The sequence below is a fragment of the Hemiscyllium ocellatum genome, chromosome 28 (genome assembly GCF_020745735.1).
Source record: "Hemiscyllium ocellatum isolate sHemOce1 chromosome 28, sHemOce1.pat.X.cur, whole genome shotgun sequence".
NCBI classification, from domain to species: Eukaryota; Metazoa; Chordata; class Chondrichthyes; order Orectolobiformes; family Hemiscylliidae; genus Hemiscyllium; species Hemiscyllium ocellatum.
This window is the reverse complement of record NC_083428.1, coordinates 5,217,507-5,244,895: the sequence shown is the minus strand read 5'-3', so window position 1 is coordinate 5,244,895 and position 27,389 is coordinate 5,217,507. Positions and strand designations below refer to the sequence as shown.

Below are 27,389 nucleotides of genomic sequence, written 5' to 3'. Positions count from 1 at the left end.
TCAAAAGTTCGCAGAAGTTTTATTTAAGTTTCATCCAAATCTTAATAAACAGGCTGGAGTTTGAAGCAAGGGTGTACAGCAGTGGGGTTAGCGCAAGGGGTTCTGGATGTTGTAGTTCTCCATGTGACGCCTCACGCAGAGCGTCACGGGACGGATCACGTGAAGAACTACAATTCCCAGAATCCATACGGCACGCGTCCGCGCAGCTCAAGCGCTCTTGATAGCATCGTGCGCCTAACCGCATGCCGATTGGTCAATAACGTAAAGTCCCACCTTCTCCATGAGTCTCAGTTGGTTTATCTGCCCCGATAACAGCCAATCAAACAGACGAACAGTCTGACAGGTCAGAGTCACGTCAATCACTCTGAGCCCACCGTGCGATTGGTGATTCGGTCTGTCAGTCATTGCTCAAGCTAGGTTGAGTTTAAAAGCGAGCGATGGCGTTAAGGCGGCTGAGAGGAGAAGGTTTAATTCAGTTTTGAAGTGAGATTGAGTTGGCAGAGAGATGGTAAGGAGGGAGATCTTGTGGCACGTAGTGCTGCTTTCACCCTTGCCACCTTCAGCACGGTATAACAGTGGCATGCTTCAATTATCGTTGCTGCAACTAAAAATAGTCTTTGGGTGGGGGAAGGGAAGGTGTTCTGACCCTGTTCCCCCCCACCCCCCCTCCCCCACTGTGGGGTAACGGCAAATCTGAGACTTAGGCCTCGATCTAGACCTGGGAGATCGAACAAGTTGTTATTGCAAGCTTCCAGTGTTCATTTGCAGCAATACTCTTAAAGGGGGTATTGGGTGGTGGGGGTGTTCCCCATTGACAGGTCACAATATGTCTCTGGTTTGTCATCATTGTAACAGTTTCCACTATTCCATGTGGTTGAGTATTGATAGGCTATTCGACCATCGGGGGGCAGTCCTCATCCTTGCATTGCCCAGTGTCCAAAACCTTCCATCCAGGTTGTCATCACCCTCCTAGCTCTAAAGTTACCAAATGGAAATGATGCATGTCTTGATATAACGTATTTGCATTTATATAGTACCTTTCAGAAGGGCTGTTGTGGGTAGTGCCCCTATCTCTGACCCTAGTTTCAAGTCCCACCAGCTCCAGAGGTGTGTAATACTACCTCTGAACAGGTTGGTTAGGAAAGTTATCCAGCATTTTTCAGGATGTCCCAAAAAGTGTTAAAACCACTGTTTTGAAATGTAGTCATTGTTGTAAAGAAATCTATCATGACAGCTAATTGATACACACTACTCATGAACAGAAGCAGCCTGTGTGCAAATGTAGAAAAACCTGGATTATAAGTGGCAAGTAATATTCACTCCATACAAGTGCCAGGCAATGACAATCTAAAACAAGAGAATCTTATCAACCATCTCTTGTCATTCAATAGTATTACCACCGCTGAATCCTCCATGATCAGCATTCCAGGGGTTACAACTGACCAGAAACCAAATTGGACTAACCATATCAATGCTGGTGAATAGGTCAACCCCATCTCTCCAAAGCTTACAACGTTCAAGCTAGAAATGTGATTTTTCCATTTCCTTTGAGAAGTGCAGCTCCAACAATACTCGGCTCAGTGGTTAGCACTGCTGCCTCACAGCACCACGTACTTGGATTTGATTCCAGCTTTGGGCGACTGTCAGTGTGGAGTTTGCACGTTCTCCCAGTGTCTGCGTGGGTTTTCTCCAGGTGCTGTGGTTTCCTCCCACAGTCCATAAATGTGCAAGTTAGGTGCATTGGCTATGCTAAATTGCCCACAGTGTTCAGGTGCATTAGTACATGTGTACATTAGGTGCATAAGTCAGGGGAAGTGTAAAGTGATAGGGTGGGGGAAAGAGTCTGGGTGGGCTACTCTTTGGAGGGTCAGTATGGACTTCTTGGGCCAAATGGCCTGTCTCCACACTGTAGGGTTTCAGTGATGAACCCTCAAACTCAAAACCATTGTGGACCAGGCATCACATCCATTTCAGTAAAGTCTTGCCATTTGCATGTCTGTTTTGTAATTTTTGCTTATGTGCATATAATATACTGCACGTTTCTGTTCCATTCAAATCCATTCTTTGCTCTTTTGCAGCTGTAAATAAAATAAATGAAAAGCAATCTTACTTCCTGGAGCAGAAAGTGTGCACTATGCATCTATTGTAAATCACAATTTACAAAGTTTTTTTTAGGAGTGTCACCACGAGAACCAGCAGGACCTTAACTGTACCTTAAACATTCACTCCCTCCACCACTGATACTTAGTAGCAGCAATGTGTACCATCTACAAGATGCACTGTAGCAATACGCCAAGACTCTTTCAACTCTTTCAGCACCTTCCAAACCCGCATCTCATAGAACTAGGGCAGCAGGTGATGGGAGCACCATCACCTACAAGTTCCTGTCCAAGCCTTGCACAATTCTGATTTGCAAAAATATCTTTCATTGTCACTGGGTCAAAATCCTGGAGTTCTCTTCCTAATAGCACGTGGAGTGCAGCAGTTCAAGAAGACAGCTCACCACCAACTTCTCGAGGGCAATTTGGGATGGGAAGGAAATGCTGGCTTAGCAACTGGTGAAGGGAACAGCTTAGGATCTCGAAGGAAAGAGACTTAACATCCAGTTCTTCCCAAAGTCTTGAGCTATGTCTATCATTATTGGTGTAACTTGTAATATGCAATAACCTATATCTTGTTAACCAGAAGAGACTCATCTAGTTAGACCAGGGCCTTTGCCTGAAATGTCAATTTTCCTGCTTCTCGGGTGCTGCCTGACCTGCTGTGCTTTTCCAGCACCACTCTAATCTAGACTCTGATCTCCAGTCTAGACTGCAGACTCCATCTGCAGTCCTCACTTTTGCCTTGTAGTTTTCCTCTTACCCTATTAGATCAGTCAGGCTGTGTAGTTCGCTGCATATTATAAGAGAATGTTGACAATAATCTTCACCATGAGCAGCAGCTCACACATTGCAAGGAGCTGATATACCCATACTCCAGGGTGAAGGATAAATGTTGGCACAAATTGAGGAGAATTGCCCTTTTGCACCCACCATTGGGGGTAGCCAGAACTTTAGGAAAAGGTAGCACCTTTGACATTGCAGTGTTCCTTTGGTGCTGCACTAAAATGTCGTCCCGGGTTTTTTGCTTGACTCTTTACACTGGTCTCAAATCCAAAGCCCTCAGACTCAATGTAGAATGTTGCATTGAGCCACGACTGAAACCTGTTTTAAAATGTGGTTGATTGTAAGAGAAAGAGAAACTGAGAAGTAAAAGGTTCCTCAGTTTTGGGTTTCTGGGAAAGGATAAGTTGCTGTAGGAGACAGGTATGGTGCAGTGAGTGTTAACATGGGGAGGAAGTGAGTGTTAACATGGGGAGGAAGAACATAAAGAATAAGATATGAAGAGTGAGGTTTACAGGAACAATTAATAAAATACAAATGAGAAAATTGTGGTAAGATTAACAGGTGCTGACTGAATGGAAACTCTGTTGTTATTATTGATGATTTTCTTTCTCTCAGGGTGTTATTGGGGTTCAGCTGGTTGTGAGTTTGCTGATGGCGACCCTAATGCAGAGATTAGCACCTCATTACTCCATAGGTCGCTGGCTGCTCTGTAATGGGAGGTAAGATATCTAACTTGGTTAAATTACTTTTTGCCCATTTTAAAATCTCCTCTCCGGAAGCTGCTGGCTGTCTCGAGGAGACAGGTCACACGGATACCGACAACTCTCTGAAACCTACATGAAACTGCCATTCTTTGTGAGTTTTGGGAACTGAGTGCCAATCAGTTACTGTGCTACAGTCTGCTCCACTCCTACATCCTTGATTGGCATCCCCATTCGCTCCCATCGTTCAGCAGCAGCAGTGTGTACCATCTACATGTTACACTGTACTAGCTCACCAAAGTTCCTTGGGCAGCACCTTCCAAACCCATAATCTCTATCATACAGAAGGATAAGGACAGTAGATACAAGGAAACACCATCACTGAAGTTCCCCTCCAAGTCACATGCCTTCTGAATGTGTAATATGGCTGTTTCTTCAGTATTGCTGGGTGAAAATCCTGGAACTTGTTTCCTACAACAGCCCCAACAACTCAAGGACGACAGAAGTTTAAGATGGCGGTCATCAGCACCTTCTTCAGGGTAGTCATGGGTGGACAAGAAAAGCTGTCCCAACTAGCACCACGTCCTGTGAACAGATACATTTGAAAAATCTAAATGTATAAACATAGTGTGGGAGTGGGACACAATGACCACTATAATTGTCCATTAAATCCCAAACATTTCACTAATGTCCCCTTATTGTTGCATCCTCACCCAGACTTCTCAATATGTGACTGCAGCTCCACACCCAACATTTACAAAACTCAGTCTCTCAGGGGCATCACATTTTAGAAACAATTAACTGGATTGCTTTTTGAAAGATCTGTATAGACACAGTGGGCTGAATGGCCTCCTGTGCTGTACTGTTCTTGGGATTTTATGACTTTTGGCTGCTCTTTGAAGTGGCCACGGGTAGTTGTGTCAAGCTACAGTCACCAGGTCAAATAAAGGTCACTCATTGCCTTCTCAAGGGAGACCATGTGGAAGGCAATAAATGCTGACCCTGTCAGTGATGGTCCTTCTGGGTAAGTGTGTTAAACAGTGGGTCTGACTAGTCTCAGCCTTTTTCTGTAGCAGGATCTCACTCTGCGTTGATGCCTCTGTCAATATAAACACTGACACAGACAATAAAACCCTTCCTGGAAAATGTTGACTGTTTTGGTTTATAAATGAATTGAACCAGTCGGGATGTGAGAGTTCTGGTGACTACCTGGTCTGTTTTCTTGGCAGCCTTTTCCGATATAAACACCCATCGGATGAAGAACTCCGAGCCTTGGCTGGAAAACAGAAACCCAAAGTGAAGAGAGACAGGTGGGTCGAAAGTTTTAATGCCTGCCTTTCAGTGGAAATAGTTTCTGTGTGAGATTATTCTGCCTGAATCTCAGTATTTTTGAGCTGTCTACTATTTTTCCTGGTCACTGGCATGGGAAATGCAGGGTTACAGGGATAGGGTAGAGAGATGGATCTGGGTGGGATGCTGTTTGGAGGGTCGGTGTTAACCTGATGGGCCAAATGGCCTGTTTCCACATTGTAGTAATTCTGTGGTTCTGTGAATAACAATAGGAATTTTGATTAATCACAGCAATCCATATCTTCTCACATCCAGCACTTAAATGTGAGGCAGGAAAATCCCCATTAGTGGCTGTTCATATATAGCATAGAGAATATTTTAAGGTTACTGATATTTTAAAAGGACAGGAACATAAAACACAGAGCTATAATCTAGATTCTGAGTTTCAGTGTACATTTAATCCCAAAGTGGAAACCACGGGATACAAAAGTGAAGAAATGCGGTGGAAAATTTCACACTGAAGAATCTGAACAGGGCCAAACCAGCACAGCAACTAACTTGTGTGTGTGGAAGGAAAATGGGATGAGCGGCAAATTTTCGGCAAGTTGTTGATGATAATAAAATAGAGAGGAATGAGACAGGATAGTTTTCACTGCAGGGAGACGAGGAAAGAGTGGAGATTTTGTCAACTCACCCCCACCCCCTTGCCAACAATGAAGAGCAGCAGGACAGGTGGAGAGTGCAGTAAATAAACCACACACTGTTTTCAGCCTTACAAACAGAGGCATAGAAAAGATCAGCAAGGAGGTGATGCTGAAACACTTGTAAGACGTCACCTTGAGTACTGTGCACAGTTGTGGGGCGCACACCACAAGAAATTTGTGAACGCATTAGAGAGAGCGCAAACCGACTTACTAGAATGATTCCAGATGATGTTAAAATAAGCAGAAAAGTAAGTTGCAATGAAGAAACAAGAAATTTATAAATGGATATGGATGGGTTAGGTGAAAGAGCAAAGATTTGGCAGATGTAATCTAACGTGGATAAGTGTGCGGGTATCCATTTTGGTCAGAGAAATAGAAAGACAATTTATCTAAATGGAGAGAAACTTCAGAGTGCTTCGGTGCAGAGTGTCATCATGAATGAGTCACAGAAAATTAGTATGCAGGTACAGCAGGTAATAAGGAAGGAAATTGAAATCTTGCCAATTATTGCTAAACAAATCAAGTATAAAATTAGGGAAGTGTTGCAGTAACTGTACCATGTGTAAGTGAGACCGCAGTTGGAATATTGCAAACAGTTGTGGTCCCCACACTTGAGGAGGGATGGAGTTACATTGGAGGTAGCTCAGAGGAGGTGAAGCTAAGGCCAAGATGTGATCAGCCAGGTTTGCATTAAAGGCTGAGCAGGCTTGGACTGAACTGTGTATTGCTGTTCATAGTTTTTAATGTTCTTATGTGTGAGAAGCTTCAGCTTTGAGGATCATTTGAAGAAGTTGGGAATTTTTCTTCCTGGAGAGAAGGCTGTAAGGAGATCTGATTGAGGTTTTCAACATCATGAACAGGCTGGACAGAGTAGATAGGTGAAGCTGTTCCTGCTCATTGAAGAAACAAGATTGAGAGGGCAAAGATTGAAAGTGATGCGCAAATGAAGGAAGCATGAGATGAGAAAGAACTTTTTTAAGACATCAAGTAGTTAGGGTCTGGAATGCAATAGCTGGAAATGTGATGGAGGCAGGTTTAATTGAGGCATTCAAGAGGTGCATTAGATGATTGTTTGGATAGTAATGATGAGCAAGGATATGGGGAAAAAGGCAGAAGATTGGCAATAGAGAATAGAGCTGGTATGGGCACAACAGACTGAATGGCCTCATTCTGCACCCTAATACTTCTGAGAGTCGGGGATAAATGCATGCCGAGCTAGTGATGCCAACATTACAAGAGAAATTCAAAAAAAACTCTCAGAAAAACACTATTCCCATATGCAAACAGTGATGTAGGATGGGTGCTAGCTGGACCACGTCAAATATGACTTAGACGGACTTGGACATTATCAAGAGAGAATTGATGAGAGAATCTTTTTGCATAAGAATCATGTGACCCAGCGTCTTGAAGGCAGCTTCAGGACCACAAATCATGTAGGAATTTGATTTGAGAGCAAGATCAAGAAAGGAAGGATAAAATGTTAAGCCAGCAGAGTCATAAAGGTTTAGATGCTGGTTGGATTTGAAACAAAATACAGAGAGAAAGATCATATGAGCAGGAGTAGGCCATTCAGTCCCCCAGCCTACTGCACCATTCAATAAGATGGTTGACCGTAGCCCTGGTCAATCAAAGTTCTGACTGACTGAATCCTGAACTATATTCAGTGACCCAGCCTTCGCTGCTCTGCGTGGGAGAGAATTCCAAGTACTAATGTGAAGAAATCCCTGCTCGATCCTGTCTAAATGGGAGACCACTTATTTAGAAATCGGACCTTCTCGTTCTGTACATACTCCCCCCGCATGAGGGGAAACCTCCTCTAAGCATCCACCCTGCCAAGCCCCCTCAGAGTCTTGTGTTATTTTGTTATGTTTTAATTACCTTAATTTTCATGATGTTGTGTATTAATAAGTCATTGGTTTATTCTGATTTTCTGTACACTCTTACTTCATTGTCTTTTGCTGACAGGAGGCAAAATGGCATGACAGAAACCAAACAAGAGAGAGTGCCCAAGGACATCAACCTGTGTCTGGAAGCAAAACCAATCACTCCTCTTGATGCCCTGGGTAAGGAGCATGTGACAACCTGAAATTATCACTATTATAAGGGTTAGCAATGAGAGTTAGACTGAATAAATTGGGTGATAATTCATCTCCCTTCTCCTGAACCTAGGTACTGACAGTTCCACTGATACTGGCCATATCCTAACTTACACCAATTCCATTAGCTCATTTCACCCTTTTTTTGTTTGTGGACCGTGATTGGCTCTCTGTCAAGGAATGCCTCTATTGTAAAATTCTTACCCTTTGTTTTCAAATCTCTCCATATCTTTACCCCCCCCCCCCCCCCCGCCCCCCTCAAATCTATGAAATTTCCTCCAGCCTTACAAAATTTCTGCACTCCTCCAATTCCGGCCTCTTGATGATCCCTTGTCGTCTTCGCCCTGCAATGGATAGTTGTGCCTTCAGCTGCTTTGGCCCCAAACTCTGGAATTCTTTCCTAAAACATCTTCGTCACTCTATGCCTTCCATGGCTTAGTCTCACAAGCCGCCTGATACTCACTTGGTCATACAACTGAAGCAGGCACCATGGTAACTTTGAAGAACACATTAGAAAACTAGTTTGAAGGAAAAGCAGCTGAAGTATTGCGGGAATGTGGTGAACATATGGAATTAGGTTACAGTTGCTATGGAGAATGAACACTATCACAGTGGGCCAGATGTGTGTAATTTTGGTGATTTTGTGAAACAGAACTAAGATTAATTTGTTAAGTCATTTGGTTGTACAGATATTGCGTGTAACTAAAAAAGACGTTTTGTCGAAGCGTTTCTCTTACACTCACAAAATCACAGATATATTAGGATGCAGAAGGAAACTATTCAATCATTGTAGCTGCACCAGCTTGTTAAATGCGCATCATTCCTCATGCTCATCTGCTTTTTCTCCAGAACCTTTTCTGTCCAAGTAATTACCCAACATCCTCTTGAATGCCTCAGATGAACCTATTTCCACCCCCTTTCCAGGCAGTGCATTCCACAGCCTAACTACTTGCTGTTGAGAACGCTTTTTTAATAACATTTAGGGCAGAGTGATGGCTCAGTGGTTAGCATCTGGGTTCAATTCCAACCTCTGTCTTTGTGGAGTTTGCATGTTCTCCCCATGTCTGCGTGGGTTTCCTCTGGGTGCTCATGTTTCCTCCCACAGTAAAAAGTGAGGTCTGCAGATGCTGGAGATCAGAGCTGAAAATGTGTTGCTGGTTAAAGCGCAGCAGGTCAGGCAGCATCCAAGGAACAGGAAATTCGACGTTTCAGGCACAAGCCCTTCATCAGGAATGAGATTCCTGATCCTTGGATGCTGCCTGACCTGCTGCGCTTTAACCAGCAACACATTTTCAGCTCTTTCCTCCCACAGTCCAAAGATGCGCAGGTTAGATAGCTTGGCCATGCTAAATTGCCCTTAGTGCGCAGGGATGTGCAGGCTGGGTGGAATAGTCATAGGAAATGCAGAGTTACAGGGATATGGATATGAGTCTGGGTGGGATACTGTTTGAACTTGATTGGCCAAATAGCGTGCTTCCACACTAGAGGGAGTCTATGATGCTTCACATATCACTTTAATCAGGATCATTTGCAAGATATATCAAAATAAAAGAAAAAAAATGCACTGTGAGTGGAAAGTGTTAATCTTTATTTCCTGTTTTTCCCTTCTGTTTAGTTCTGCGTTACTTCCTAGACTACCTGTGGCTCATGGATTTTGTCTTGTATGCGACTCTGGTTTACATATTTACTGAGGCCTACTACAGCCTGCTCCCTGTACAGGGAGAGGTGAATGTCGGTGTGCTCTGGTGCCTGCTCACGTTAGCCTTTAGCATGTATCCTTCTTGTCACACCCCTGCATCCCCCAGATACAACATGCATTAAACAAACTAACGTGAGCAAAGGGGATGCAGACTTATCATTTAGGTTCAGTGTCAACTAAAGTTCATTTGGTAGCTCACTCACTTAAAAGTCAAAACTTCTTTGGTTAAAGTGCAACTGCAGACCCTCTGGATAAAATCTAGGGTGATATTTCCCATGCAATACTGAGGGAGGGCTGCATTGTCAGAGGGTTAGTACTGAGGGAGTGCCATAGCGTCGGAGGGTCAGTGCTGAGGGAGAACAGCACTGTCGGAGGCTCAATACTGAGGGAGTGCGACACTGTTGAGGGTCAGTACTGAGTGAATGCCACACTGTTGAGGGTCAGTACTGAGTGAGTGCCACACTGTTGGAGGGTCAGTACTGAGGGAATGCAGCACTGTTGGAGGGTCAGTACTGAGGGATTGCAGCACTGTTGGAGGGTTAGTACTAAGGGATTGCTGCACTGTCGGAGGGTCAGTACTGAGGGAGGGCTGCAAAGTTGGAGGGTTAGTGCTGAGGGAGTGCCACACTGTCGGAAGGTTAGTACTGAGGGAGTGCTGCACAGTCGAAAGGTCAGTGCTAAGGGAGTGCTGCACTGTCGGAGGGTCATATATAGCAAATGTGGCATGCAGTCAGCGCACAACAAGATCCCACTAACTTAAAGGGGAATGAATGACCATTTTGTGACCTTTTTGATGACATTGGCTTTGCAGGGAATATTGTCCACCACGCTACTGGTAACAAGGAGCCTCTGTGAAATGGAGACTATCTTGCCCCCAGCCAAAAGAGCTGACCATACCTTGGTTTAATGCTTCATCGGTAAGCAAGCACAAGTCTACAACAGTCCGTAACTCCCTGAGTGCTGCAGCACAGTGTCAGCCTGGATCATGTGCTCTGGAGTGGTTCTGATCTCCCAGGATCTTCTGACTCTGAAGAACTGAATGCTGCCAGCTAAATTAACGAATATTTATTTAAAGGAAGGACTAGTTCTCAGATTTGAGGCTGCTTGTTGTTTTAGGAGAACTGTAGGGCTTGTTATTGTTACAAATTATTGCTGTTCAGGTGAAAAGATTCAGTTTTTTTATAGAGAAGATCTCTCCAGTGGGTTTCTGATAAGTCCATAAAACTTATTTGCAGTTCACATCAAGGAGAGAGACTGTCACCATCCTCCCTTTCAGTCAGTTGAAATGTTTTAATTTATTGGATAACCATTGACTCTCTGAAAAGCAGTAAAAGTGGTTAATGGCATTGTCCCCTGCTGAGAGCTGTCGGAGGGATGAATTGAGTGTTTACAGCCCTGCTAATCTTCCTCCTCAAGTAATCAGTGGGGATAAACAAACTGACCTGCTGCTACATAAAAAAGAGCAGTCAACTAGGACAGCTTTCTGGGTCAGAGCCCTCTCCTCCTCCAGCCAGCAATCCAGCCACTTCCACAGACACGTTGGAACAGCTGTTGGAGTTGTAACAACCAGAGGTTCCAACAAGTCTCCGCAGCTGGTCAGGTACAACTGGAATTGGGCAGGAAAAAGGGAAGTGTGTGATTTTACAAGGCAGGCTGTTTCGGGTGAAACTAGCAAGTTTTGTTTTACACAAAGGGTAGTGGATATCTGAAGCTTTTGTTCCCTAAAAGATTGGCTGGGGGTGGGAGTGGTCGATTTAAATTTCCAAGATTTTTGTTACATAAAATAATTAAGGGATGTGGAGTCAAGTCGGGGTAAATCGAGTTAAGGTGCAGATCAGACATGGTCTGATTAAATGGTAGCCATGATGTAGAGGTGCAGGTGTTGGACTGGGGTGGACAAAGGCAACAGTGAGGACTACAGATGCTGGAAACCAGAGTCTAGATTGGAGTGGTGCTGGAAAAGCACAGCAGGTCAGGCAACATCTGAGGAGCAGGAAAATCAATGTTTTGGGCAAAAGTTCCTTAATCAGAAGTGGAGGGGTGGACAAAGTCAAAAATCCCAACTTGGGACTGTCTCCTTTAATAAAATGAGAATGGATAAGTAACACTATCTTAAACTGACAGTAAATCCCATAAAATGGGCTGTGTTTTGATTCAGTTCTAATGTGAAACCCCTTTGTTTGCCTTGACACTATCTGCACAGTAAGGTTCTCTTCTCTCTGATGACACATTACTTCAGGACAGAGGAAGGAGGTGAGCGCTCTGTCTGCCTGACTTTTGCGTTCCTCTTTGTCCTAATTGCGATGCTGGTTCTGGTCGTGCGGGAGGATTATCTGGAGTTTGGCCTTGAGCCTGGTAAGTCTGTTGGAAGTTTTTCACTTGTATCCGACACGCTGAAGGGTATGATAACCAGGTGGTCAAATGGGCTTGTACCTGGCATTTCATTGAGTTCCAAAGGCAAATACAGGAACAGCCCAACCCAAACTCAGCACCTCCACCACCAGAGAAGACAGGGACAGCAGGCACATGCTTCCCCTCCAAGTCACACACAATCCTAACTTGTATGTATACTGGCTGTGCCTTCATTGTCACAAAGTAAACATTCTGGAATCCAGATCATAACAATTGGATATCTCCTCACCACATGGTCTCCGGTCCCTTGAGAAGACAGTCACCACCACATTCTCAAGGGTATAGCTTGGCCTCAAATGCCAGCCTTTACAGAGATGCCCATTTGCTGAAAACTACTATTTATGTGCAGTAGTTTGGTAGTTATGGTACTGTTCTAAAGATTGCAGTTTAAATTCCACCCACTGCTAGTGGTGTACCATAAAGATCTGTGCTTTAGTCCCAACTATTCGATACATAGAGAAATGAGCTGGATAAAGGAAACAAATGCAATATTTCCAAATTTGCTGACAACACAAGGTGGGATTGTGAGTTGGGAGGAGGATGCAGAGGTGATCTATACAAGTTAAGTGTGTGGGCAAACACGTGGCAGATGCAGTACAAGGTGGTTATATAGTTTGGTGTGAAAAATGAAAAGGAAGAGCATTATTTAAAGGCTGATATATTGGTAGTTGTGGATGTGCAAAGAGAAATGGATGTCCTTTTGGAGTGGTTAATGGAAGTAGACCGGCAGGTGCAGCAGCAGTTATGAAGAAGAAGATGTACTGGTCTTCGTTACAAGAGTATTTGAGCTCAGAAGTAAGGGTGTCTTACTGTAGTTATAGAGGGCCTTGGTAAGACCACCTGGAATATTGTGAGCATGTTTAGTCTCCTGATTTAACAGTGGATACATCTGCCATAGAGGGAGTGCAGCAGACGTTCTCCAGGCTGATACTGGGGATGGCAGTACTGTCCTATTTGGAGAGAGTGGTTCGTCTGAGCCTGATTTCATTAAAGTTTAGAAGAATGAGAAGGGAAATGTATAAATTCTAACAGGACTGGACAGACTGGATGGACAGAGGATGCTTCCCTGGGGGGGGAATCTAGAACCAGAGGATACAGTCTCAGGATACAGAATAGCCATCTAGGACTACACCGAGGATGGTCAGTCTGTGGATTCACTAGCACATAAGGCCAGGCCACTAAGGAGCACTTAGTGAAGAAAACATTCCTATTAACGAAGGAACACTTGTCCTTTGGGGAACAGAATTCAGCCAGGCAAGTAGTCTCTGACTTTGTGGTTGACTTTCATTTCACTCTGAAGTGGTTTGGCGAAGCTAATGTGTTACACAAGTAGTGTCGAGGAACAAGAAAGCCATTACTGAAAAGATGATGGATGGACAATTGATGCTTCTCCAGCATGGTTCACATCCACAGAGTGAAACCACAATTAAACAAATTGCAGAGTGAAACTTCACTGGCTTGCTTCAGATACCCCTGTGTACAGAACCAGCAGTCTGAGCGTCTCTCTATGTCTATCTCTCCAATGTGTTGCACAGAACACCTTGTGGAGACCCTTGGATCAAAAATCTATTGATTTCAGTTAATTTCCAGTACCTGTCTCCCATCAACCAGCTTACTCCTAGGAATATCATATCCAAACTAACACTAGCCTCTTCCATGCTAATTGTATGCACATATCCTTGGAGCACATTGGGTTAGGATAAGGAGCTGAGACTCTGGCTTTCTGTCTCCTCTCCCTACTGAGCCTCCCTCCAATCTCCCTGTCAATGTCAGTAGCACCGAGGTCATTGTATAGCCCTCTTGACTGAGATTACTAAGTCAGTAGCAACCCTGGGCAGCGCATTTACCAAATAAAGTCCGTGACAAGTTGACACTGTGATAGTAGAAGTGGGTCGACAAGCAGGGGTATCTGTGGAAGCTTAAACAAAAGTAGAAGCTAAAATAAAATGACAAAAAAGCACAAATGCTGGAGATCTGTAATAAAAACAATGTGTTGGAGAAACACAGCAGGTCTGGCAGCATCTATGAAGAGTGCAACAGTTAACATTTCAAGTGTGGTATAATTTCTCTTGCAGTTTCTCCAGCAATTTATTTTTATCTCTGTAAACGTTGCCAATCTCTAAGTGTCTCATTTCTCTTCTCTAGGTTTTGCCAATTTGTATGAAAATGTGGAGGTCTTTCTAAAGCAACAGGGGGTGGACATCTGGCCGTGAGTATTATTTCTTTTATTTAATATTGTATCATGTCATTATAAATGTTTCTCCTTAAGTTTTCCTTGGTTCAGTGGGTATCCCTTCAGTCAGAAGTTCAGATACCACCTTAGTGACTTTAACCCATAAATCCAGGCTGACCGTCCCAGTGCAATACTGAAGGAGTGCTGCATTGTCAGAGGTGTGATTCTTTGGACAAAAGTTTAATCTGAGGCCTCATCTGCTGTCTCATGTGGACTTGAAAAATGTCATGTTTCTCATCTGTGAAAAGCAGGGACACTATCCCTGAAATCCTGACCAACATTTATCCCTCTATCAATATCACTGAAGCAGATTATCTGATTATTACTACATTGTTAATTGTAGGAGGTAGGGTCAGTTAAGTCAGATGATGATAGTGAGTTTGAGGCTTGATGACTATGATGGTGTAGGTTCAATCCTGAGACTGGCTAAGTTAGTCTTGCAACCTGACACCTGTACTTGCTTCTTTCCTAATGGTGGTGCAGCAGTAGTGTCACTGGCCTAGTAATTCCAAGACCAGGCTAATGCTCTGGGGAGACAGGTTCAAATCCTACCACAGCAACTATTGGAATCTAAATTAAATTAATAAAATCTAAAAATGACCACGGAACTGTGATTGACTGGTCTTTTTTGCATACACTAATGTCTTTTAGAGAAGAAAATCTGCCCTCCTTACCCTGCTTGGCCTACATGTTACTCCTAGGAATATCATATCCAAACTAACACTAGCCTCTTCCATGCTAATTGTATGCACATATCCTTGGACATGTGTCCAATTTTTAACTGCCCTCTGGAATGGCCAAGCCAGACATTGACTTCAGAAGCAGTTAGGGATGGGCAACAAATGCTGGCCTTGCCTGTGAAAGAATTTTTTAAAAATTGTGATAAATTTGCATTATTTGAACCACAACCAGCGAGCATCAGACAATGGGGATTCTATCTGGAGAGAGTGAGAATTATTAGAGGTTGCAGTGTGCAGTATTTGCCTCATTTCCTACAAAACAACAACTTCAAAAGTCCTTTGTTGGCTTTAAAGTATTTTGGGACATCCTGAGGTAGTGTAGCAGCCAGGTGGTTAGCCAGGAGGCTGCTGAGATGAAGGAATTAAACACCACCCAACCTGAGTAAGTACCAATGGAATAACTACATTGATCAGTGCGATATTGAACCAAATTCCACTTGCCGATAGATGTAATCTCATGGTACCGCTCAAAGGGGAACAGGTACCATTTATCTCTCAACAAACACCTATAAAATAAAAGATGATTAATGCATCATTTGTCTGAAGAATAGAACAGATTTTAGGGGCTGAATGGCTTCTCCCTGATCCTACAACAATAACTGCAACAGGAAGTGGCTTGAAAGAGGGTGTTTGGTAGCAATGTGGGTAACAACATTGAGTTTGACTTATTGCAGTCTCAGTAAGGCCTATACAGTTGCTACAGGACATCCTCGTTCTTGTACACAAATCCTCTTGCACTAAAAACTGACTCACCAGTAACCTTCCTAATCACTTGCTGCCTCTGCACATCAACTTTCAGTGACTTAGGAACAAGGACGACCAACTATATCCTTCTGCTCATCAGCATATTAATTGCTCATAACTGAAGAAATACTTAATCGCAAAATAGTATGGATCTGACAGATGTCATTTATCCCATTGTACCTGCACTGGCCCGTCTGCTGTTTATTCTGACCGTAGCCCCTTTTTGAAAATGCCTGGTCAAGTCTGTTACCCTTCTCCTATCATTTATCCTGTGCTCACCTCTAACTCTCCATTCCACTGCCATCAAATTTTTTTGTGGTGACATATCCACTTGGTGGATACAGGCTGATATGTATGTGTTTCGGTTTCAGTTACTCAGTCTCCAGACTTGTCTTTAAGCTTGTAATAGTTGGACTTTCGTCATTTATTGGAGCATGTTTAACCTTCCCGGGCCTCCGATTATCACAGACCCATTTAGATGCCCTCAAGATGACTGCGGACAAACCTCTGATACAGTGAGTAATTCAGCAGAGCATAAATATTATTGTGGTGCTTGACAGAATGAGTGTTGTAATGAGGTGCTAATGGAGAAGAGAATGGAGCAGGATCAAAGGGTTTTTATGGCACAGAATGGGGCTATTCAGCCTATTATGTCTGCACCATATTATTGAGTATCATTACTTAGTTCTAATCTCCTGCTATTCCCCATATTACTCTACCCCATTTTTATCCAAATAATCATCCAATGCCCTCCTGAATGCCTCAGTTGCACCTGCCTCCACCATATTTAAGGGCAGTGCGTTCTATACCCCAACTACTTGCTTGGTGAGAAAGTAATTCCTGTTTTCCTCCTTGCTTCTTTAGCAGATGATTGCACCATGTTCAGCACCATTCGTGACTCCTCAGTTACTGATCAGTCGATGTCCAAATGCAACAAGACCTGGACAATATCTAGGCTTGGGCAAGTAATATTCGAGCCACACAAATGCCAGGCAATGACCATCACCAATAAGAAACAATCTAACCACCGGCCCTTAATATTCGATAGCATTACAGTCAATGCCTTCTCATTGTTGTTCCATTTAAGAGTGGGAACAGTTTCTCCCTACCTACTATATCCAGCAAGCTCATGATGTTGAAAAGGGCCCAGCGTGTCAATTCCTTCTGCAGCACAGTTCTAATCTTTCTCAAACTAAATCAGACGGCTGAAGCATGGCATTCCAACTTCTAAAAGAGTCAGAAGGTGTAGCCATTGCATGAGGAAAAAAAAATCCTGATTCCTGAACTTCACTGGTCCCTCCCTGCAGCACAGAAAGAGATGAAATGTTAAACTGGGATCACCAACAACCAGTTTGGGAGATGGAAAAGATTTTGCTCAATAATAACTCCTTTGCAGCTCCTTGAGATGTTTAAGAATGAGATAGATGTTTAAACTGCACACACTATCCAAAGTTTTAGAATACCTCTCCCTAAAGCTTTCTCACTTTGTCTCAGCCTTTGTTAGCTCATTGGTGCCATTGTGCAGAGTTGCGACACTGGTCGAGTTTTGTTTCATGTTGTTCTCATTATCTCTTATTTCTGCCCTCCTCCCAGGATCCTGTTGCAGGCCAACTTCCTGTCTCCCATCATAGTGTTGCTGCTGTGGGTTAAACCAATCACCAGGGACTTTGTGATGAAAACTCCACTTGGAAAAGAGCAAATACAACTGTGAGTGTCCAGCAATGCCTCACAATATTTCAAAAGCACCTTCCTGCTTTCCCATCCTCTGACAAATAACCACTTCTTCTCATCAAAACAGCATTAGTTCCAAAACTCTCAGTATTGCTTCAGCAGTGAGCGATTACTGTATTGATGTGCAGCAGGACCTAGTTGGTCACCCTTGTTCATAGGTCACTGAAAGTTAACGTGCAGAGGCTGCAGATGATTAGGAAAGCAAATGGTATGTCGGCCTTTATTGCTAGAGGATTTGCGTACAAGAGCAAGGATGTTCTGCTGCAACTGTATATGCCTTACTGAGACTGTGTTAAGTCATTGTTACCTAAACATCTGCCCAACCCCTCCCCCAAGCCAGTTGTACTTCCTGCTGCAGTCTTTGCTTTAGGATCAAGGGAAGGCCATTCAGCCCTTTAAACTTGTTCTATCCTTCAGACAGATGGTTAATTTTTTCTCAACTCCATCCTTGGTCACATAACCCTTGATATTGTTACTCAATAAAGTTTTATCACTTTGGCTTTGATATTTTCAGTCAAGCCCAGCAATCTGGGGGAGAGAAACATCTAAACTTCCACCGCTTACAATATGAAGTAGTCTTTTCTTGACATGACCTCTGAATGACTTCATTTAAATTTTAAGATTCAGTCCCTACCTTCTCCCACCATCCCCAGCTCCCAGCAGAATATATCGTTTTTTTCTCTCTCATTGTCTCTCATTCTCTCACAACTCCACCCTTCTCAATTAGATCTTCTGTATTCGAGCAAATACTGAGTAATAATGTTGTAATGCTGTACTGTTCTGAGTTTGGGCTCCCTTGTTCATTTGATTCTGAAGGATGTCTGACACAACATACAACACGGTGCGTCTGTGGATAATCATCGTGCTGTGTGCCCTGCGTCTTACCATGACCCGCTACCATCTGCAGGCGTACCTAAACCTGGCGGAAAAGGGGGTAGACCTAATGAAGAAGGAGGCTGGAAACATTCCCATGATTGAAATCCAGAGGAAGGTATGTCTCAGGAAATATGGGAATCGAGCAAAAAGCTGCAGATGCTGGAAATCTGAAACAAAAGCTGTTAAGTGCGAGAGAAATTCAGCAGGTCTAGCAGCACTTATGGATACAGATATAGAGTTAACTTTTCAAATCCAAAGTCTCATCTTCAGAACACATTTCCGAAGCAGAATCGGATCATACTTGAAAGGTTAATTCACTTTCTCTCTCTCCACAGATGCTGCCTGACCCTCAATTTCTCCAGCATTCTTCTGTTTTATTGAAGAGGATTTATTTGGTCCTGAATGACTGTGTGTGTGTGTGTGTGTGTGTGTGTGTGTGTGTGTGTGTGTGTGTGTGTGTGTGTGTGTGTGTGTGTGTGTGTGTGTGTGTGTGTGTGTGTTGAATAATAATGTACCGTGGAGATGGGGGAGTTAAAATTTTAAACTTTAGTATCAAATATCCAGTTTAAGTTTTCTAAATTAACTTTTGGTGCTTGAATTTCCTATACATTTTCAAACAAGTCTCAGCAATGACTTGAAAGTAATTAGCTTCTAATTTATACACAGACTGGAATCTAAATGGAGCAACTGGATGGCTTATGTAGAGAGTAACATACTCAGAGTTGGAATAGGATGGGATTGTGATTTTGGTCTCAGGCAGCTGTGACTTTGGGATCCTCTAATGTGTAGATTATAAACATGTCTTGATCAGGTTGGAACTCTGTTGTTTGTGACTGATGGGATGTTGTTGCCCCCTGCTGCAGGTTTCTCGAGTATTCTGCTACCTGTGTGTAGTCACCATGCAGTACTTGGGCCCCGTAATCCTGCTTCTGCACTCCACTCTGCTGCTGAAAGTGTTGGGTATGTAACTGACTTAACAATAAACTAATTCTGTGGTCTGAAACAAAAACAGCAAATTGCTGGAAAAACTCATTAGGTCTGGCAGCATCTGTGAGGAGAAACCAGAGTTAATGTTTTGGACCTGAAACTTTGACTCTGATTTCTCTTCATAGTTGGTGCCAGACCTGCTGAGCTCTTCCAGCAAGTTTTGTTTTTGTTTCTGAGTTATAGCATCTGCAGTTCTTTCGGTTATTAATACCATGGCCTCTTACATTGAGCACAATTTCAAATTGATCCAGCACTTGTGGACATATGAATAAGAATAGGCCATTCAGCCCTTCGAGATTGCTGTGCCATACAATAATATTGTGACTGATGTGATTATAGTCTCAAATCCACATTCCTGCCTGCCCCTAATAACCTTTTGTTCTTTGCTGAACAAGAATCTATTCACCTTTGCTTTGAAAATATTCTGTTTCCACCCCCTTCTCAGGAAGTGAGTTCTAAAGACTCACAACCCTCAGAGAAAATAATTACACCTCATCTCTGTTTTAAATGGGCGAGCCCTGATTTCTAAACAGTGACCTGCCCTTAATTAGATCATTGCTGATTTTAACTTCAATTCCAATTACACCCCATCCCACCTCTGCTCTATTTCCTTGATACACAACAAATATCGATCAGTCTCTGTCTTGAAAACTTCTATTGACCACATCCTCAATAGCAGTGTTGTTGGCAGATGAATTCCAGATTCTCACTGCTCTTTGTTAAACATGGAAGTGTTGCTTCCTGACACTTCTGAACAGCATTGCCATAATTTTGTCCCTGGACCACCACCAGTTTGCTCTGTTCTACTGTTGTCCGAAGGTGCACTCATTCAGGAGGGCATTTGTCTCTGAGTATGAGCTATGTGGATTGGAGGGACCCACCGTAGATCTGCCTGTGCTGGAGGGAGCCAGTTGTAACAGCACTGGGTTAGTAATCTACAGGGGCCTTAGATTCAAACCCCACCAGGGCAGACAGTGAAATTTAAATTCTAATACAAAAAAAAGCTATCCTAATGTGATCATGTAACCACTGTTGTTGTAAAAAAAACCTGCCTATTCACTAATGCCCTTCAGGGAATGAAATCTGTCATCCTTATCTGGTCTATGATTCCAGATCCACAGCAAAGCGATTCACTCTTAACTGCCCTCTGGGTAATTAGGAACGGTCAGCAACAAATGAATGAATAATACAAAATGATAACACACTAAATGCACTGCATTCAGTCAGACTTACTGTCTAGGTGCTAGAAGTATATGCAGCACAGCACAACAATGTCACGCTGACACAAACCTCATGCCTTAGTTTTCCTTGTTCACTTGAATAAAAGCAAATATTGAGGAAGCTAGAAATCTGTAACAATCATAGAATGCTGGAATAACTCAGCAGGTCTGTGGAGAGAGAAACAGTATTAACATTTCAAATCCACTATGATTCAAAAATGTGAAGAAGAGTCATACTGGACTCAACTATCTGTCTCTCCCTATCTGCAGTTGATAGCAGATCTGTTCAGTTGCTCCAGTATTCTGTGTTCCTTCCTTTTCCCCTCATACTTCTGTAGCTTTTTTTTAAATGCATACTGTCAGCATGGACCACTTGGGTCGAACGTCCTGCTTCAGTTCTGTCGATTCAGTGCGGCTCATTGCGTGCTTGTTGTTCTTAGGTGATTACTCGTGGGGCTTTTACCCAGAGTCCCCTCAAGTGTCTCCAGCTCTGGATATTACCTCGGAATTCTCTGGAACAGCTCCCAATGAGGAGGAGAGATACGAAGTGACAGTCTCTCGGATCAAAGCATTCCTGAGCACCGTCTTTCACATTTTCACACCCCTCTTTTACCGTGGCCTCTTCTCCTTCCTGACATGGTGGCTGGCGGCCTGTCAAGTGGTGACAAACCTGTTCGGTCTTTACTTCCATCAGTACATGATGACCTCGTAGGAAAACTGAGACTGGGACATGAGAATGAAACACACTGGAAAATATTGATTCTCCTGTCGTGTTGGAGAATGAGTGAATGATGATGAGTCCAAAATATTTCCTTTAATATATTCAGCTTTTTTTTAAAATCCACTCCAGCTCCCCACATCCAAATCTTTTCCACTTTTTTTGCCCAAAGGTGCTGACATCTACCATCAACGAGCTGCCTGCAGGCTGTTCTATACCTCACACCTGTTTGGCTGCTTTAGATTAGATTATATTACCTACAGTGTGGAAACAGGCCCTTCGGCCCAACAAGTCTACACCAACCTGCCGAAGCGCAACCCACCCATACCCCTACACTTAACCCTTCACCTAACACTTCGGGCAGTTTAGCATGGCCAATTCACTTGACCTGTTTACCCGGAGAGCAGGTACAAACGAGGCTTTGCAGCTCTTGATCTTTTTCCGTTGATGCTCAGTCAGGACAGGGTTGAGCTGGAGTGTGATGCCTCCGGTGTTGAACAATCTCCCACCTTGGCATTGGGACAAGGTACCAGAAGGCTTGCTGCTGTGAAGCTACGCAAGGCGTGGGGAGAGTGGCAGAAAGCTAGCAGGAGGTAGACTGTTCGGCATCCTTTGTCACAAATATTATGGTCCTGTATCTGAAGGGCAGGGGTCAGTTAGCTCAGTTGGCTGGTCAGCTGTTTTGCAGTAGAATGATGCCAGTGGGTTCAATTTGTGCTCTGGCATGAAGGACTCTTTTTCTCAACCTGCCCCCTTGGTTGAGACATGGTGATTCTCAGGTTAAACACCCACCAGTCATCTCTCTCTAATGAGAGAGCTGCCCTGTGGTCCTCTGAGACAATGGTAACTATCTGAAGGCCAATCGAATAATTCTCAATTTTTCATCAATTGTTTAGTGTCCTAATTTGGGAACCTTTCCCAGTGCCCTTTTTCATCTTCCCTAATCCTTCACTTGCAGAGGGAAAATGCCTAAATTATTCTATCTCAGAATGGAAGGTCAAAAGATGATATTTAAGGATAAATCTCCCTAAGAAATAGACATTAAGATGGGGATGAAAATCTTGACCGTGGGTGGGGTGCAGCTCAAACTGGAGTTTGGAAAGAAGGATCCAAATTTTTCACGTTACCAACACAATTAAGCAAATTGAGGCAGATTAGATTCCCTACAGTGTGGAAACATGCCATTTGGCCCAACAAGTCAACACTGACCCTCTGAAGAGTAACCCACCCAGACCCATTTCCTTCTGACTAATGCACCTCACACTATGGGCAATTTAGCATGGCCAATTCAACTGACCTGCACATCTTTGGGCTGTGGGAGGAAATTCACACAGACGTGGGGAGAATGTGCAAACTCCACACAGACAGTCACCAGAGACTGAAATCGAATCTGCGTCTCTGGCGCTGTGAGGCAGCAGTGCTAACCACTGAGCCACCATACCACTCTAAACTGTTAGTGTTTAAAATCTTTGCAACCCTCCTCTCCCTACATCCTTGGAAAAGCACCTCTCTGAGGTGACCCAAGGAATTCCGATCACGCTCACAAACAGGTTAAGCACTGCTTTGTCCATCGATAAGTTGCCTATTTTTAATCATCAGAGCTACGCCCCCACCCCAGGCAGATCACCCAGACATCTCTAACCTTAAAAACCATTCTGGAATTTTGGAAGGGGCAGAGGAGGGGGTGGTGAGTGGTAAGGGGCTTATTACCCTCATGGGTCCCCTCCCCTATTTCTCAGTTCCAGGGCGAAGTGGGGTCCTGGATCAGTGTCAGTGCCTAGATGTCCTGTGTTAATCATAGAATCTCTGCTCTGTGGAAGCAGGCCATGTGGTTCATCAAGTCCATACCAATCTGCTGAAGATCATCCCACCCAGACCCAAACCCTGTAGCCCCACATTTCACATGGCTAATTCTCTTACACTGCACATCTGGGGTGGCACAGTGGCTCAATGGTTAGCACTGTTGCCTCACAGCACCAGGGACCCAGGTTCGATTCCAGGCTCGGGCAACTGTCTGTGTGGAGTTTGCACGTTCTCCCTATGTCTGTGTGGGCTTCCTCTGGGTGCTCCAGTTTCCTCCCACAGCCCAAAGATGTGCAGGTCAGGTGAATTGGCCATGCTAAATTGCCCATAGTGTTAGGTGTGTTAGTTACAAGGAAATGGGTCGGAGGGTTGTTGTGGACTTATTGGACAGAAGGACCTGTTTCCACACTGTAGGGAATCTAATCTAATCTTTGGACAGTGCAAGGAAACCAACACAGACAATGTGCAAACTCCAAGAGTGGAATTGAACCCGGGTTCTTGGGTGCTGTGAGGCAGCAGTGCTAACCACTAAGTCTCTATGCTGCTGTCATTGGAATGCCATTGTGAGGTTCTTGCTATTAAACATGACTGAAGACATTTAAGGAAGATATTCTGCCCATGAGGAAATATAGAAGTCATCAGTAGGGCACTGGCGAAATGGGGAAATGGTAGAGAGGGGAGATTTATGGGTGGCATGGTGGCACAGTGGTTAGCACTGCTGCCTCACAGCGCCAGAGACCCGGGTTCAATTCCTGCCTCAGGCGACTGACTGTGTGGAGTTTGCACATTCTCCCCGTGTCTGCGTGGGTTTCCTCCGGGTGCTCCGGTTTCCTCCCACAGTCCAAATATGTGCAGGTCAGGTAAATTGGTCATGCTAAATTGCCTGTAGTGTTAGATTAGGGGAAAATGTAGGGGTATGGGTGGGTTGCGCTTCGGTGGGTCGGTGTGGACTTGTTGGGCCGAAGGGCCTGTTTCCACACTGTAAGTAATCTATCTAATTGCAGCTCATTTTGACCAATTGATGGTAAGCCAGTGTAAGCAGATTGTGTTCTGAACACATGGAAATACAAGTGAAGTGTGAGCAGAAGGTTTGGGTAGCCTATAAATCACCTTATCGAGCACCATTCACAATTCTGGGGCACTTGACAGGGTTTTAGAATCTAAGAACTTCTGAATTGTGAACAAAGGTAAGAAATGCTGCTGCTGCCAATTAGCACACAGAATATTTCCAGAAACAACAACATGATGACCATCTGTTGGTGTTGGGTGAGAGATGAATGTTGCCTGGGGAAAACTTTCCTGCTCCCTGCTGTGGGATCCTTTACATCCCCTCTTCTGAAAATTGGCATCTCCAACAGCGCAACGCTCCCTCAGTAATACTGCATGAGGGTCGGCTGAGATTTTGTTGTTTAGGTTTCTGCAGTTGGACATGAACCCACAATATTTGGTCTGAAAGGTTCCCCAACAGAGTGTTAGAAAGGTTGATGGCCGAGATGGAGAGCAGCCCCTAATGACATTTAGCATGAGAGCAGAAGAATTGTTAACAAAGTGAGCCGAAAGCTCCTCATGCTGCCATTTTTGTGTTTATCATGCTGCCATTTTAATCAACAGATTAAATAACAGCCATTGCACAGCAAGCCCACTCTACATTATATTCAAAGCAAAATGCTTGTGGACACTGGAAATCTGAAATAGAAAGTGCTGGAGAAACTCAGCAGGTCTTGCAGCATCTGTGGAGTGAAAAATAGAGTTCATGTTCTAAGTCAAGTTGAGTTTCTCTCTACAAGTGCTGCCAGACCTGCTGAGTTTCTCCTATCATTTCTGTTTAAGTTGTAAGATATTATTCCTGTGACATATTTTAAAAATGTTTTAAGAACGGACTGAATTGTTTATATGAACTTATGCATATAGTTAGTCTAAAACAAAGTAATGAATTATCTGTCTTACAGCACAAGATGAAATCACGTTATGAATGTGTTTAAGTAACTGTTACAAAACAATGGTCTCTGCTGAAAAGATAACTTTAAGGCACCTACATTAAACATCACTTTCCATATTCTTCATGGAAAAGAATATTGGGGCATGAAGATGCAACCATTAATTACTTTTTTCAGGGATATGGTGTCCCCTTCAAACACTCCCAGGAAGGACAGCATGGGGTTAGATATAGAGTGAAATTCCCTCAACAGACATTGTCCCCCATCAGACAGTCCCAGGATTGGTACAGCATAGGGTTAAATACAGAGTGAAGCTTCCCCTATACTGTCTCAATGTATTTGAACAAGAATTGTGTGTTGAGGCGACCCAAACTCGTTTTATGTTGGACCTTTCCTGACAGGAGCTCTACTCTATTAGCATCTTAAGTTTTTTTTGTTAAAAATGTAACTGAAATTGTGACCTTTAAATATGGCATCCTCTCCCTGTTTTACATCTGCCTCTCTCATACAATTTACGCCTGCACCCTTTTCTCCTCTCAGACCCTGTCTACTATCATCCCAACTCCCTTTCATAACTCCATTTCCCTAATTAAAAGACATGGTCGAGGCAATTGCCGTAATTGTAAAACCACACACCTCTCACACCCCCTTTTATTGCGGCTAACTGTAAATTGCTTTCAGTTAGGACCCAGAAAACCATCTGATCTAGGTCCCTTGGTGACACTTTTTTTTTGTTTCTCCCAGCCTGTGTGCAAAAGACTCTGACTCCAGCCTTTAATTTGTGTCTGGGGCACATGCTGCTTTGGGGATACAGGCCCCTGCAGACTCCCAGGAGACTCCTAATTCACTGATCTGTCTGATTCCACTCAAATGACTTAATTATAAAGCTGTATGCGTTAAAGGGCTAGTCCACCTCAACCAGATATGAATTAAACACATGAAGCTGGCCTGCTATTCATTTCCTGAAGCCAAATTTCAATCTTAAATATCATTAAGCATAATACTGTTGCGCACTGAAATAGTGAGAATGTTTGATATTTTTACCTACTTGTCAAGCTGTACATTGATACATTTCTGGGGGTAGGGGGGACTTGAACCCAGACCTTCTGGCCAAGAGGTAGGAACACTATCACTGAGCCACAAAAGTATTTACGAGTGTCATATTTAATACTGTGGTTGAGAGCACGAAGAGAAAGGAGTGGGGAGCAAACAGGATTCCTGCTTCTGATCGCCATCTGGTGTTGGAAAGGTTGTGCATACATCAAGTCAAGATTAGATTTTGTTTGTGCCATGATGACTTTACTGTCAAATAGCCTGCCGAAGCTCACTGACTGGACTCTATGTACAGAATAGCAATGTGCTCAAGCTCTTACCAGAGACCAAAAATGGTGCCTGGGGAAAATAAGTCAGTGCCTTCAGGTGATCAGGGGTGACAGTGGAAAGATATAATTATTTTTAAAATTATGTAGAACAGTTATTATTTTTCTGTGCTAAAGTGGAATTGTGTGGTTTGTGAGACTTTATGGAGACAAATTAAAAATTGGTAAAATTAATCACGGGTTTGTGTTTTTGTATGAAAAGATATAACAGGTAATAAAAGAACTTTTACAGCGTCTTCACAGCATCAGAACAGCATCAATAGTGTACTTACTGTTGTAGGAAATGTGGTAGCCAGTTGTGCACAGCAGCCGCTTGCAAGTTGCAAAGTAATAACAACCAGATATTCTGATTTTAGTGATCTTGGCTGAGGGAAGGAGACACCAGGAATAAACTCCCCTTTATTCTTCAAATTGTGGCTACTCTTAAATCTCTTATATCTATCCGACAGATGCTCCCTTTAAAGTTCTGGATGAAAAGGTGATACCTGTGACAGTGCAGCACTTCATCAGCACTGGCTTTGCATTTGTCTCTAACACTTGTCCAAGAGGGACTGAGACAACTTCGCACGGAATAAATAAGTGTCCTAGCAACAGTGGCTTGTGATCTCACCTAAAGAATCAAAAAGTGAGAGAGCAGACTAGGAACATTATTTGTTTCCTGATTTTTAATTTAACAACTTTTCTTGAATTTAGTTTAGGCATTACTATAAATATTTCATCAACCAAGTTACACTGACTCTTTCATTATTAATTCTCTGTGATCATGCTACTAACATGAGTCTTGTTTCTTTGCAATCTTGGCCACTCGCTGTCTCCCAACACTGTCCCTGTGCTCTTTCAGTTCTGATGTCTTGTACATTTCAGAATTTCATCATCTCTGTGCCTTCACCTGTCTGGGCACTAAAACCCTGGAGTATGTTCACCAATTCCTCCTCGGTCCCCTCTCTCATTTTTTATTTCGGATCCTCTTACTTTGACCAAGTGTTTGATCACTTTGTAGAGCTTGGTTTCCAATTCAATTTGGTAATACTCCCATGAAGCTCCTCAGAAAGTTTTACAATGTTAAAAAGGCTATATGCTTTTCACTACTGTGGTAGGCCACTGAGCTACAATAAAATGTACTTTTTAAAATGATGTTTCTACATCCATCTCAGACATATTCCTTAACATACAGGAGTAGAAGAGTGTTCCAAACCTCTTTTGTGTAAATACTGGGCTGGAATAGATCCTGAAT

General features: G+C 43.3%; 1 protein-coding gene across 1 annotated transcript; it reads left to right on the top strand.

Annotated features, from left to right (window-relative positions):
* The first annotated feature begins 421 nt into the window (after nt 1–421).
* Nucleotides 422–26,314, top strand: tmem161a (transmembrane protein 161A). The gene is made up of 12 exons (XM_060846124.1): nt 422–508; nt 3,501–3,604; nt 4,816–4,896; nt 7,546–7,643; nt 9,292–9,448; nt 11,579–11,730; nt 13,933–13,996; nt 15,876–16,019; nt 17,098–17,211; nt 18,052–18,226; nt 18,975–19,071; nt 20,759–26,314. Exons 1-12 carry the CDS (start codon nt 506–508, stop codon nt 21,028–21,030), a joined length of 1,461 nt encoding a protein of 486 aa, XP_060702107.1. The 5' UTR covers nt 422–505; the 3' UTR covers nt 21,031–26,314.
* The last annotated feature ends 1,075 nt before the right edge of the window (nt 26,315–27,389 follow it).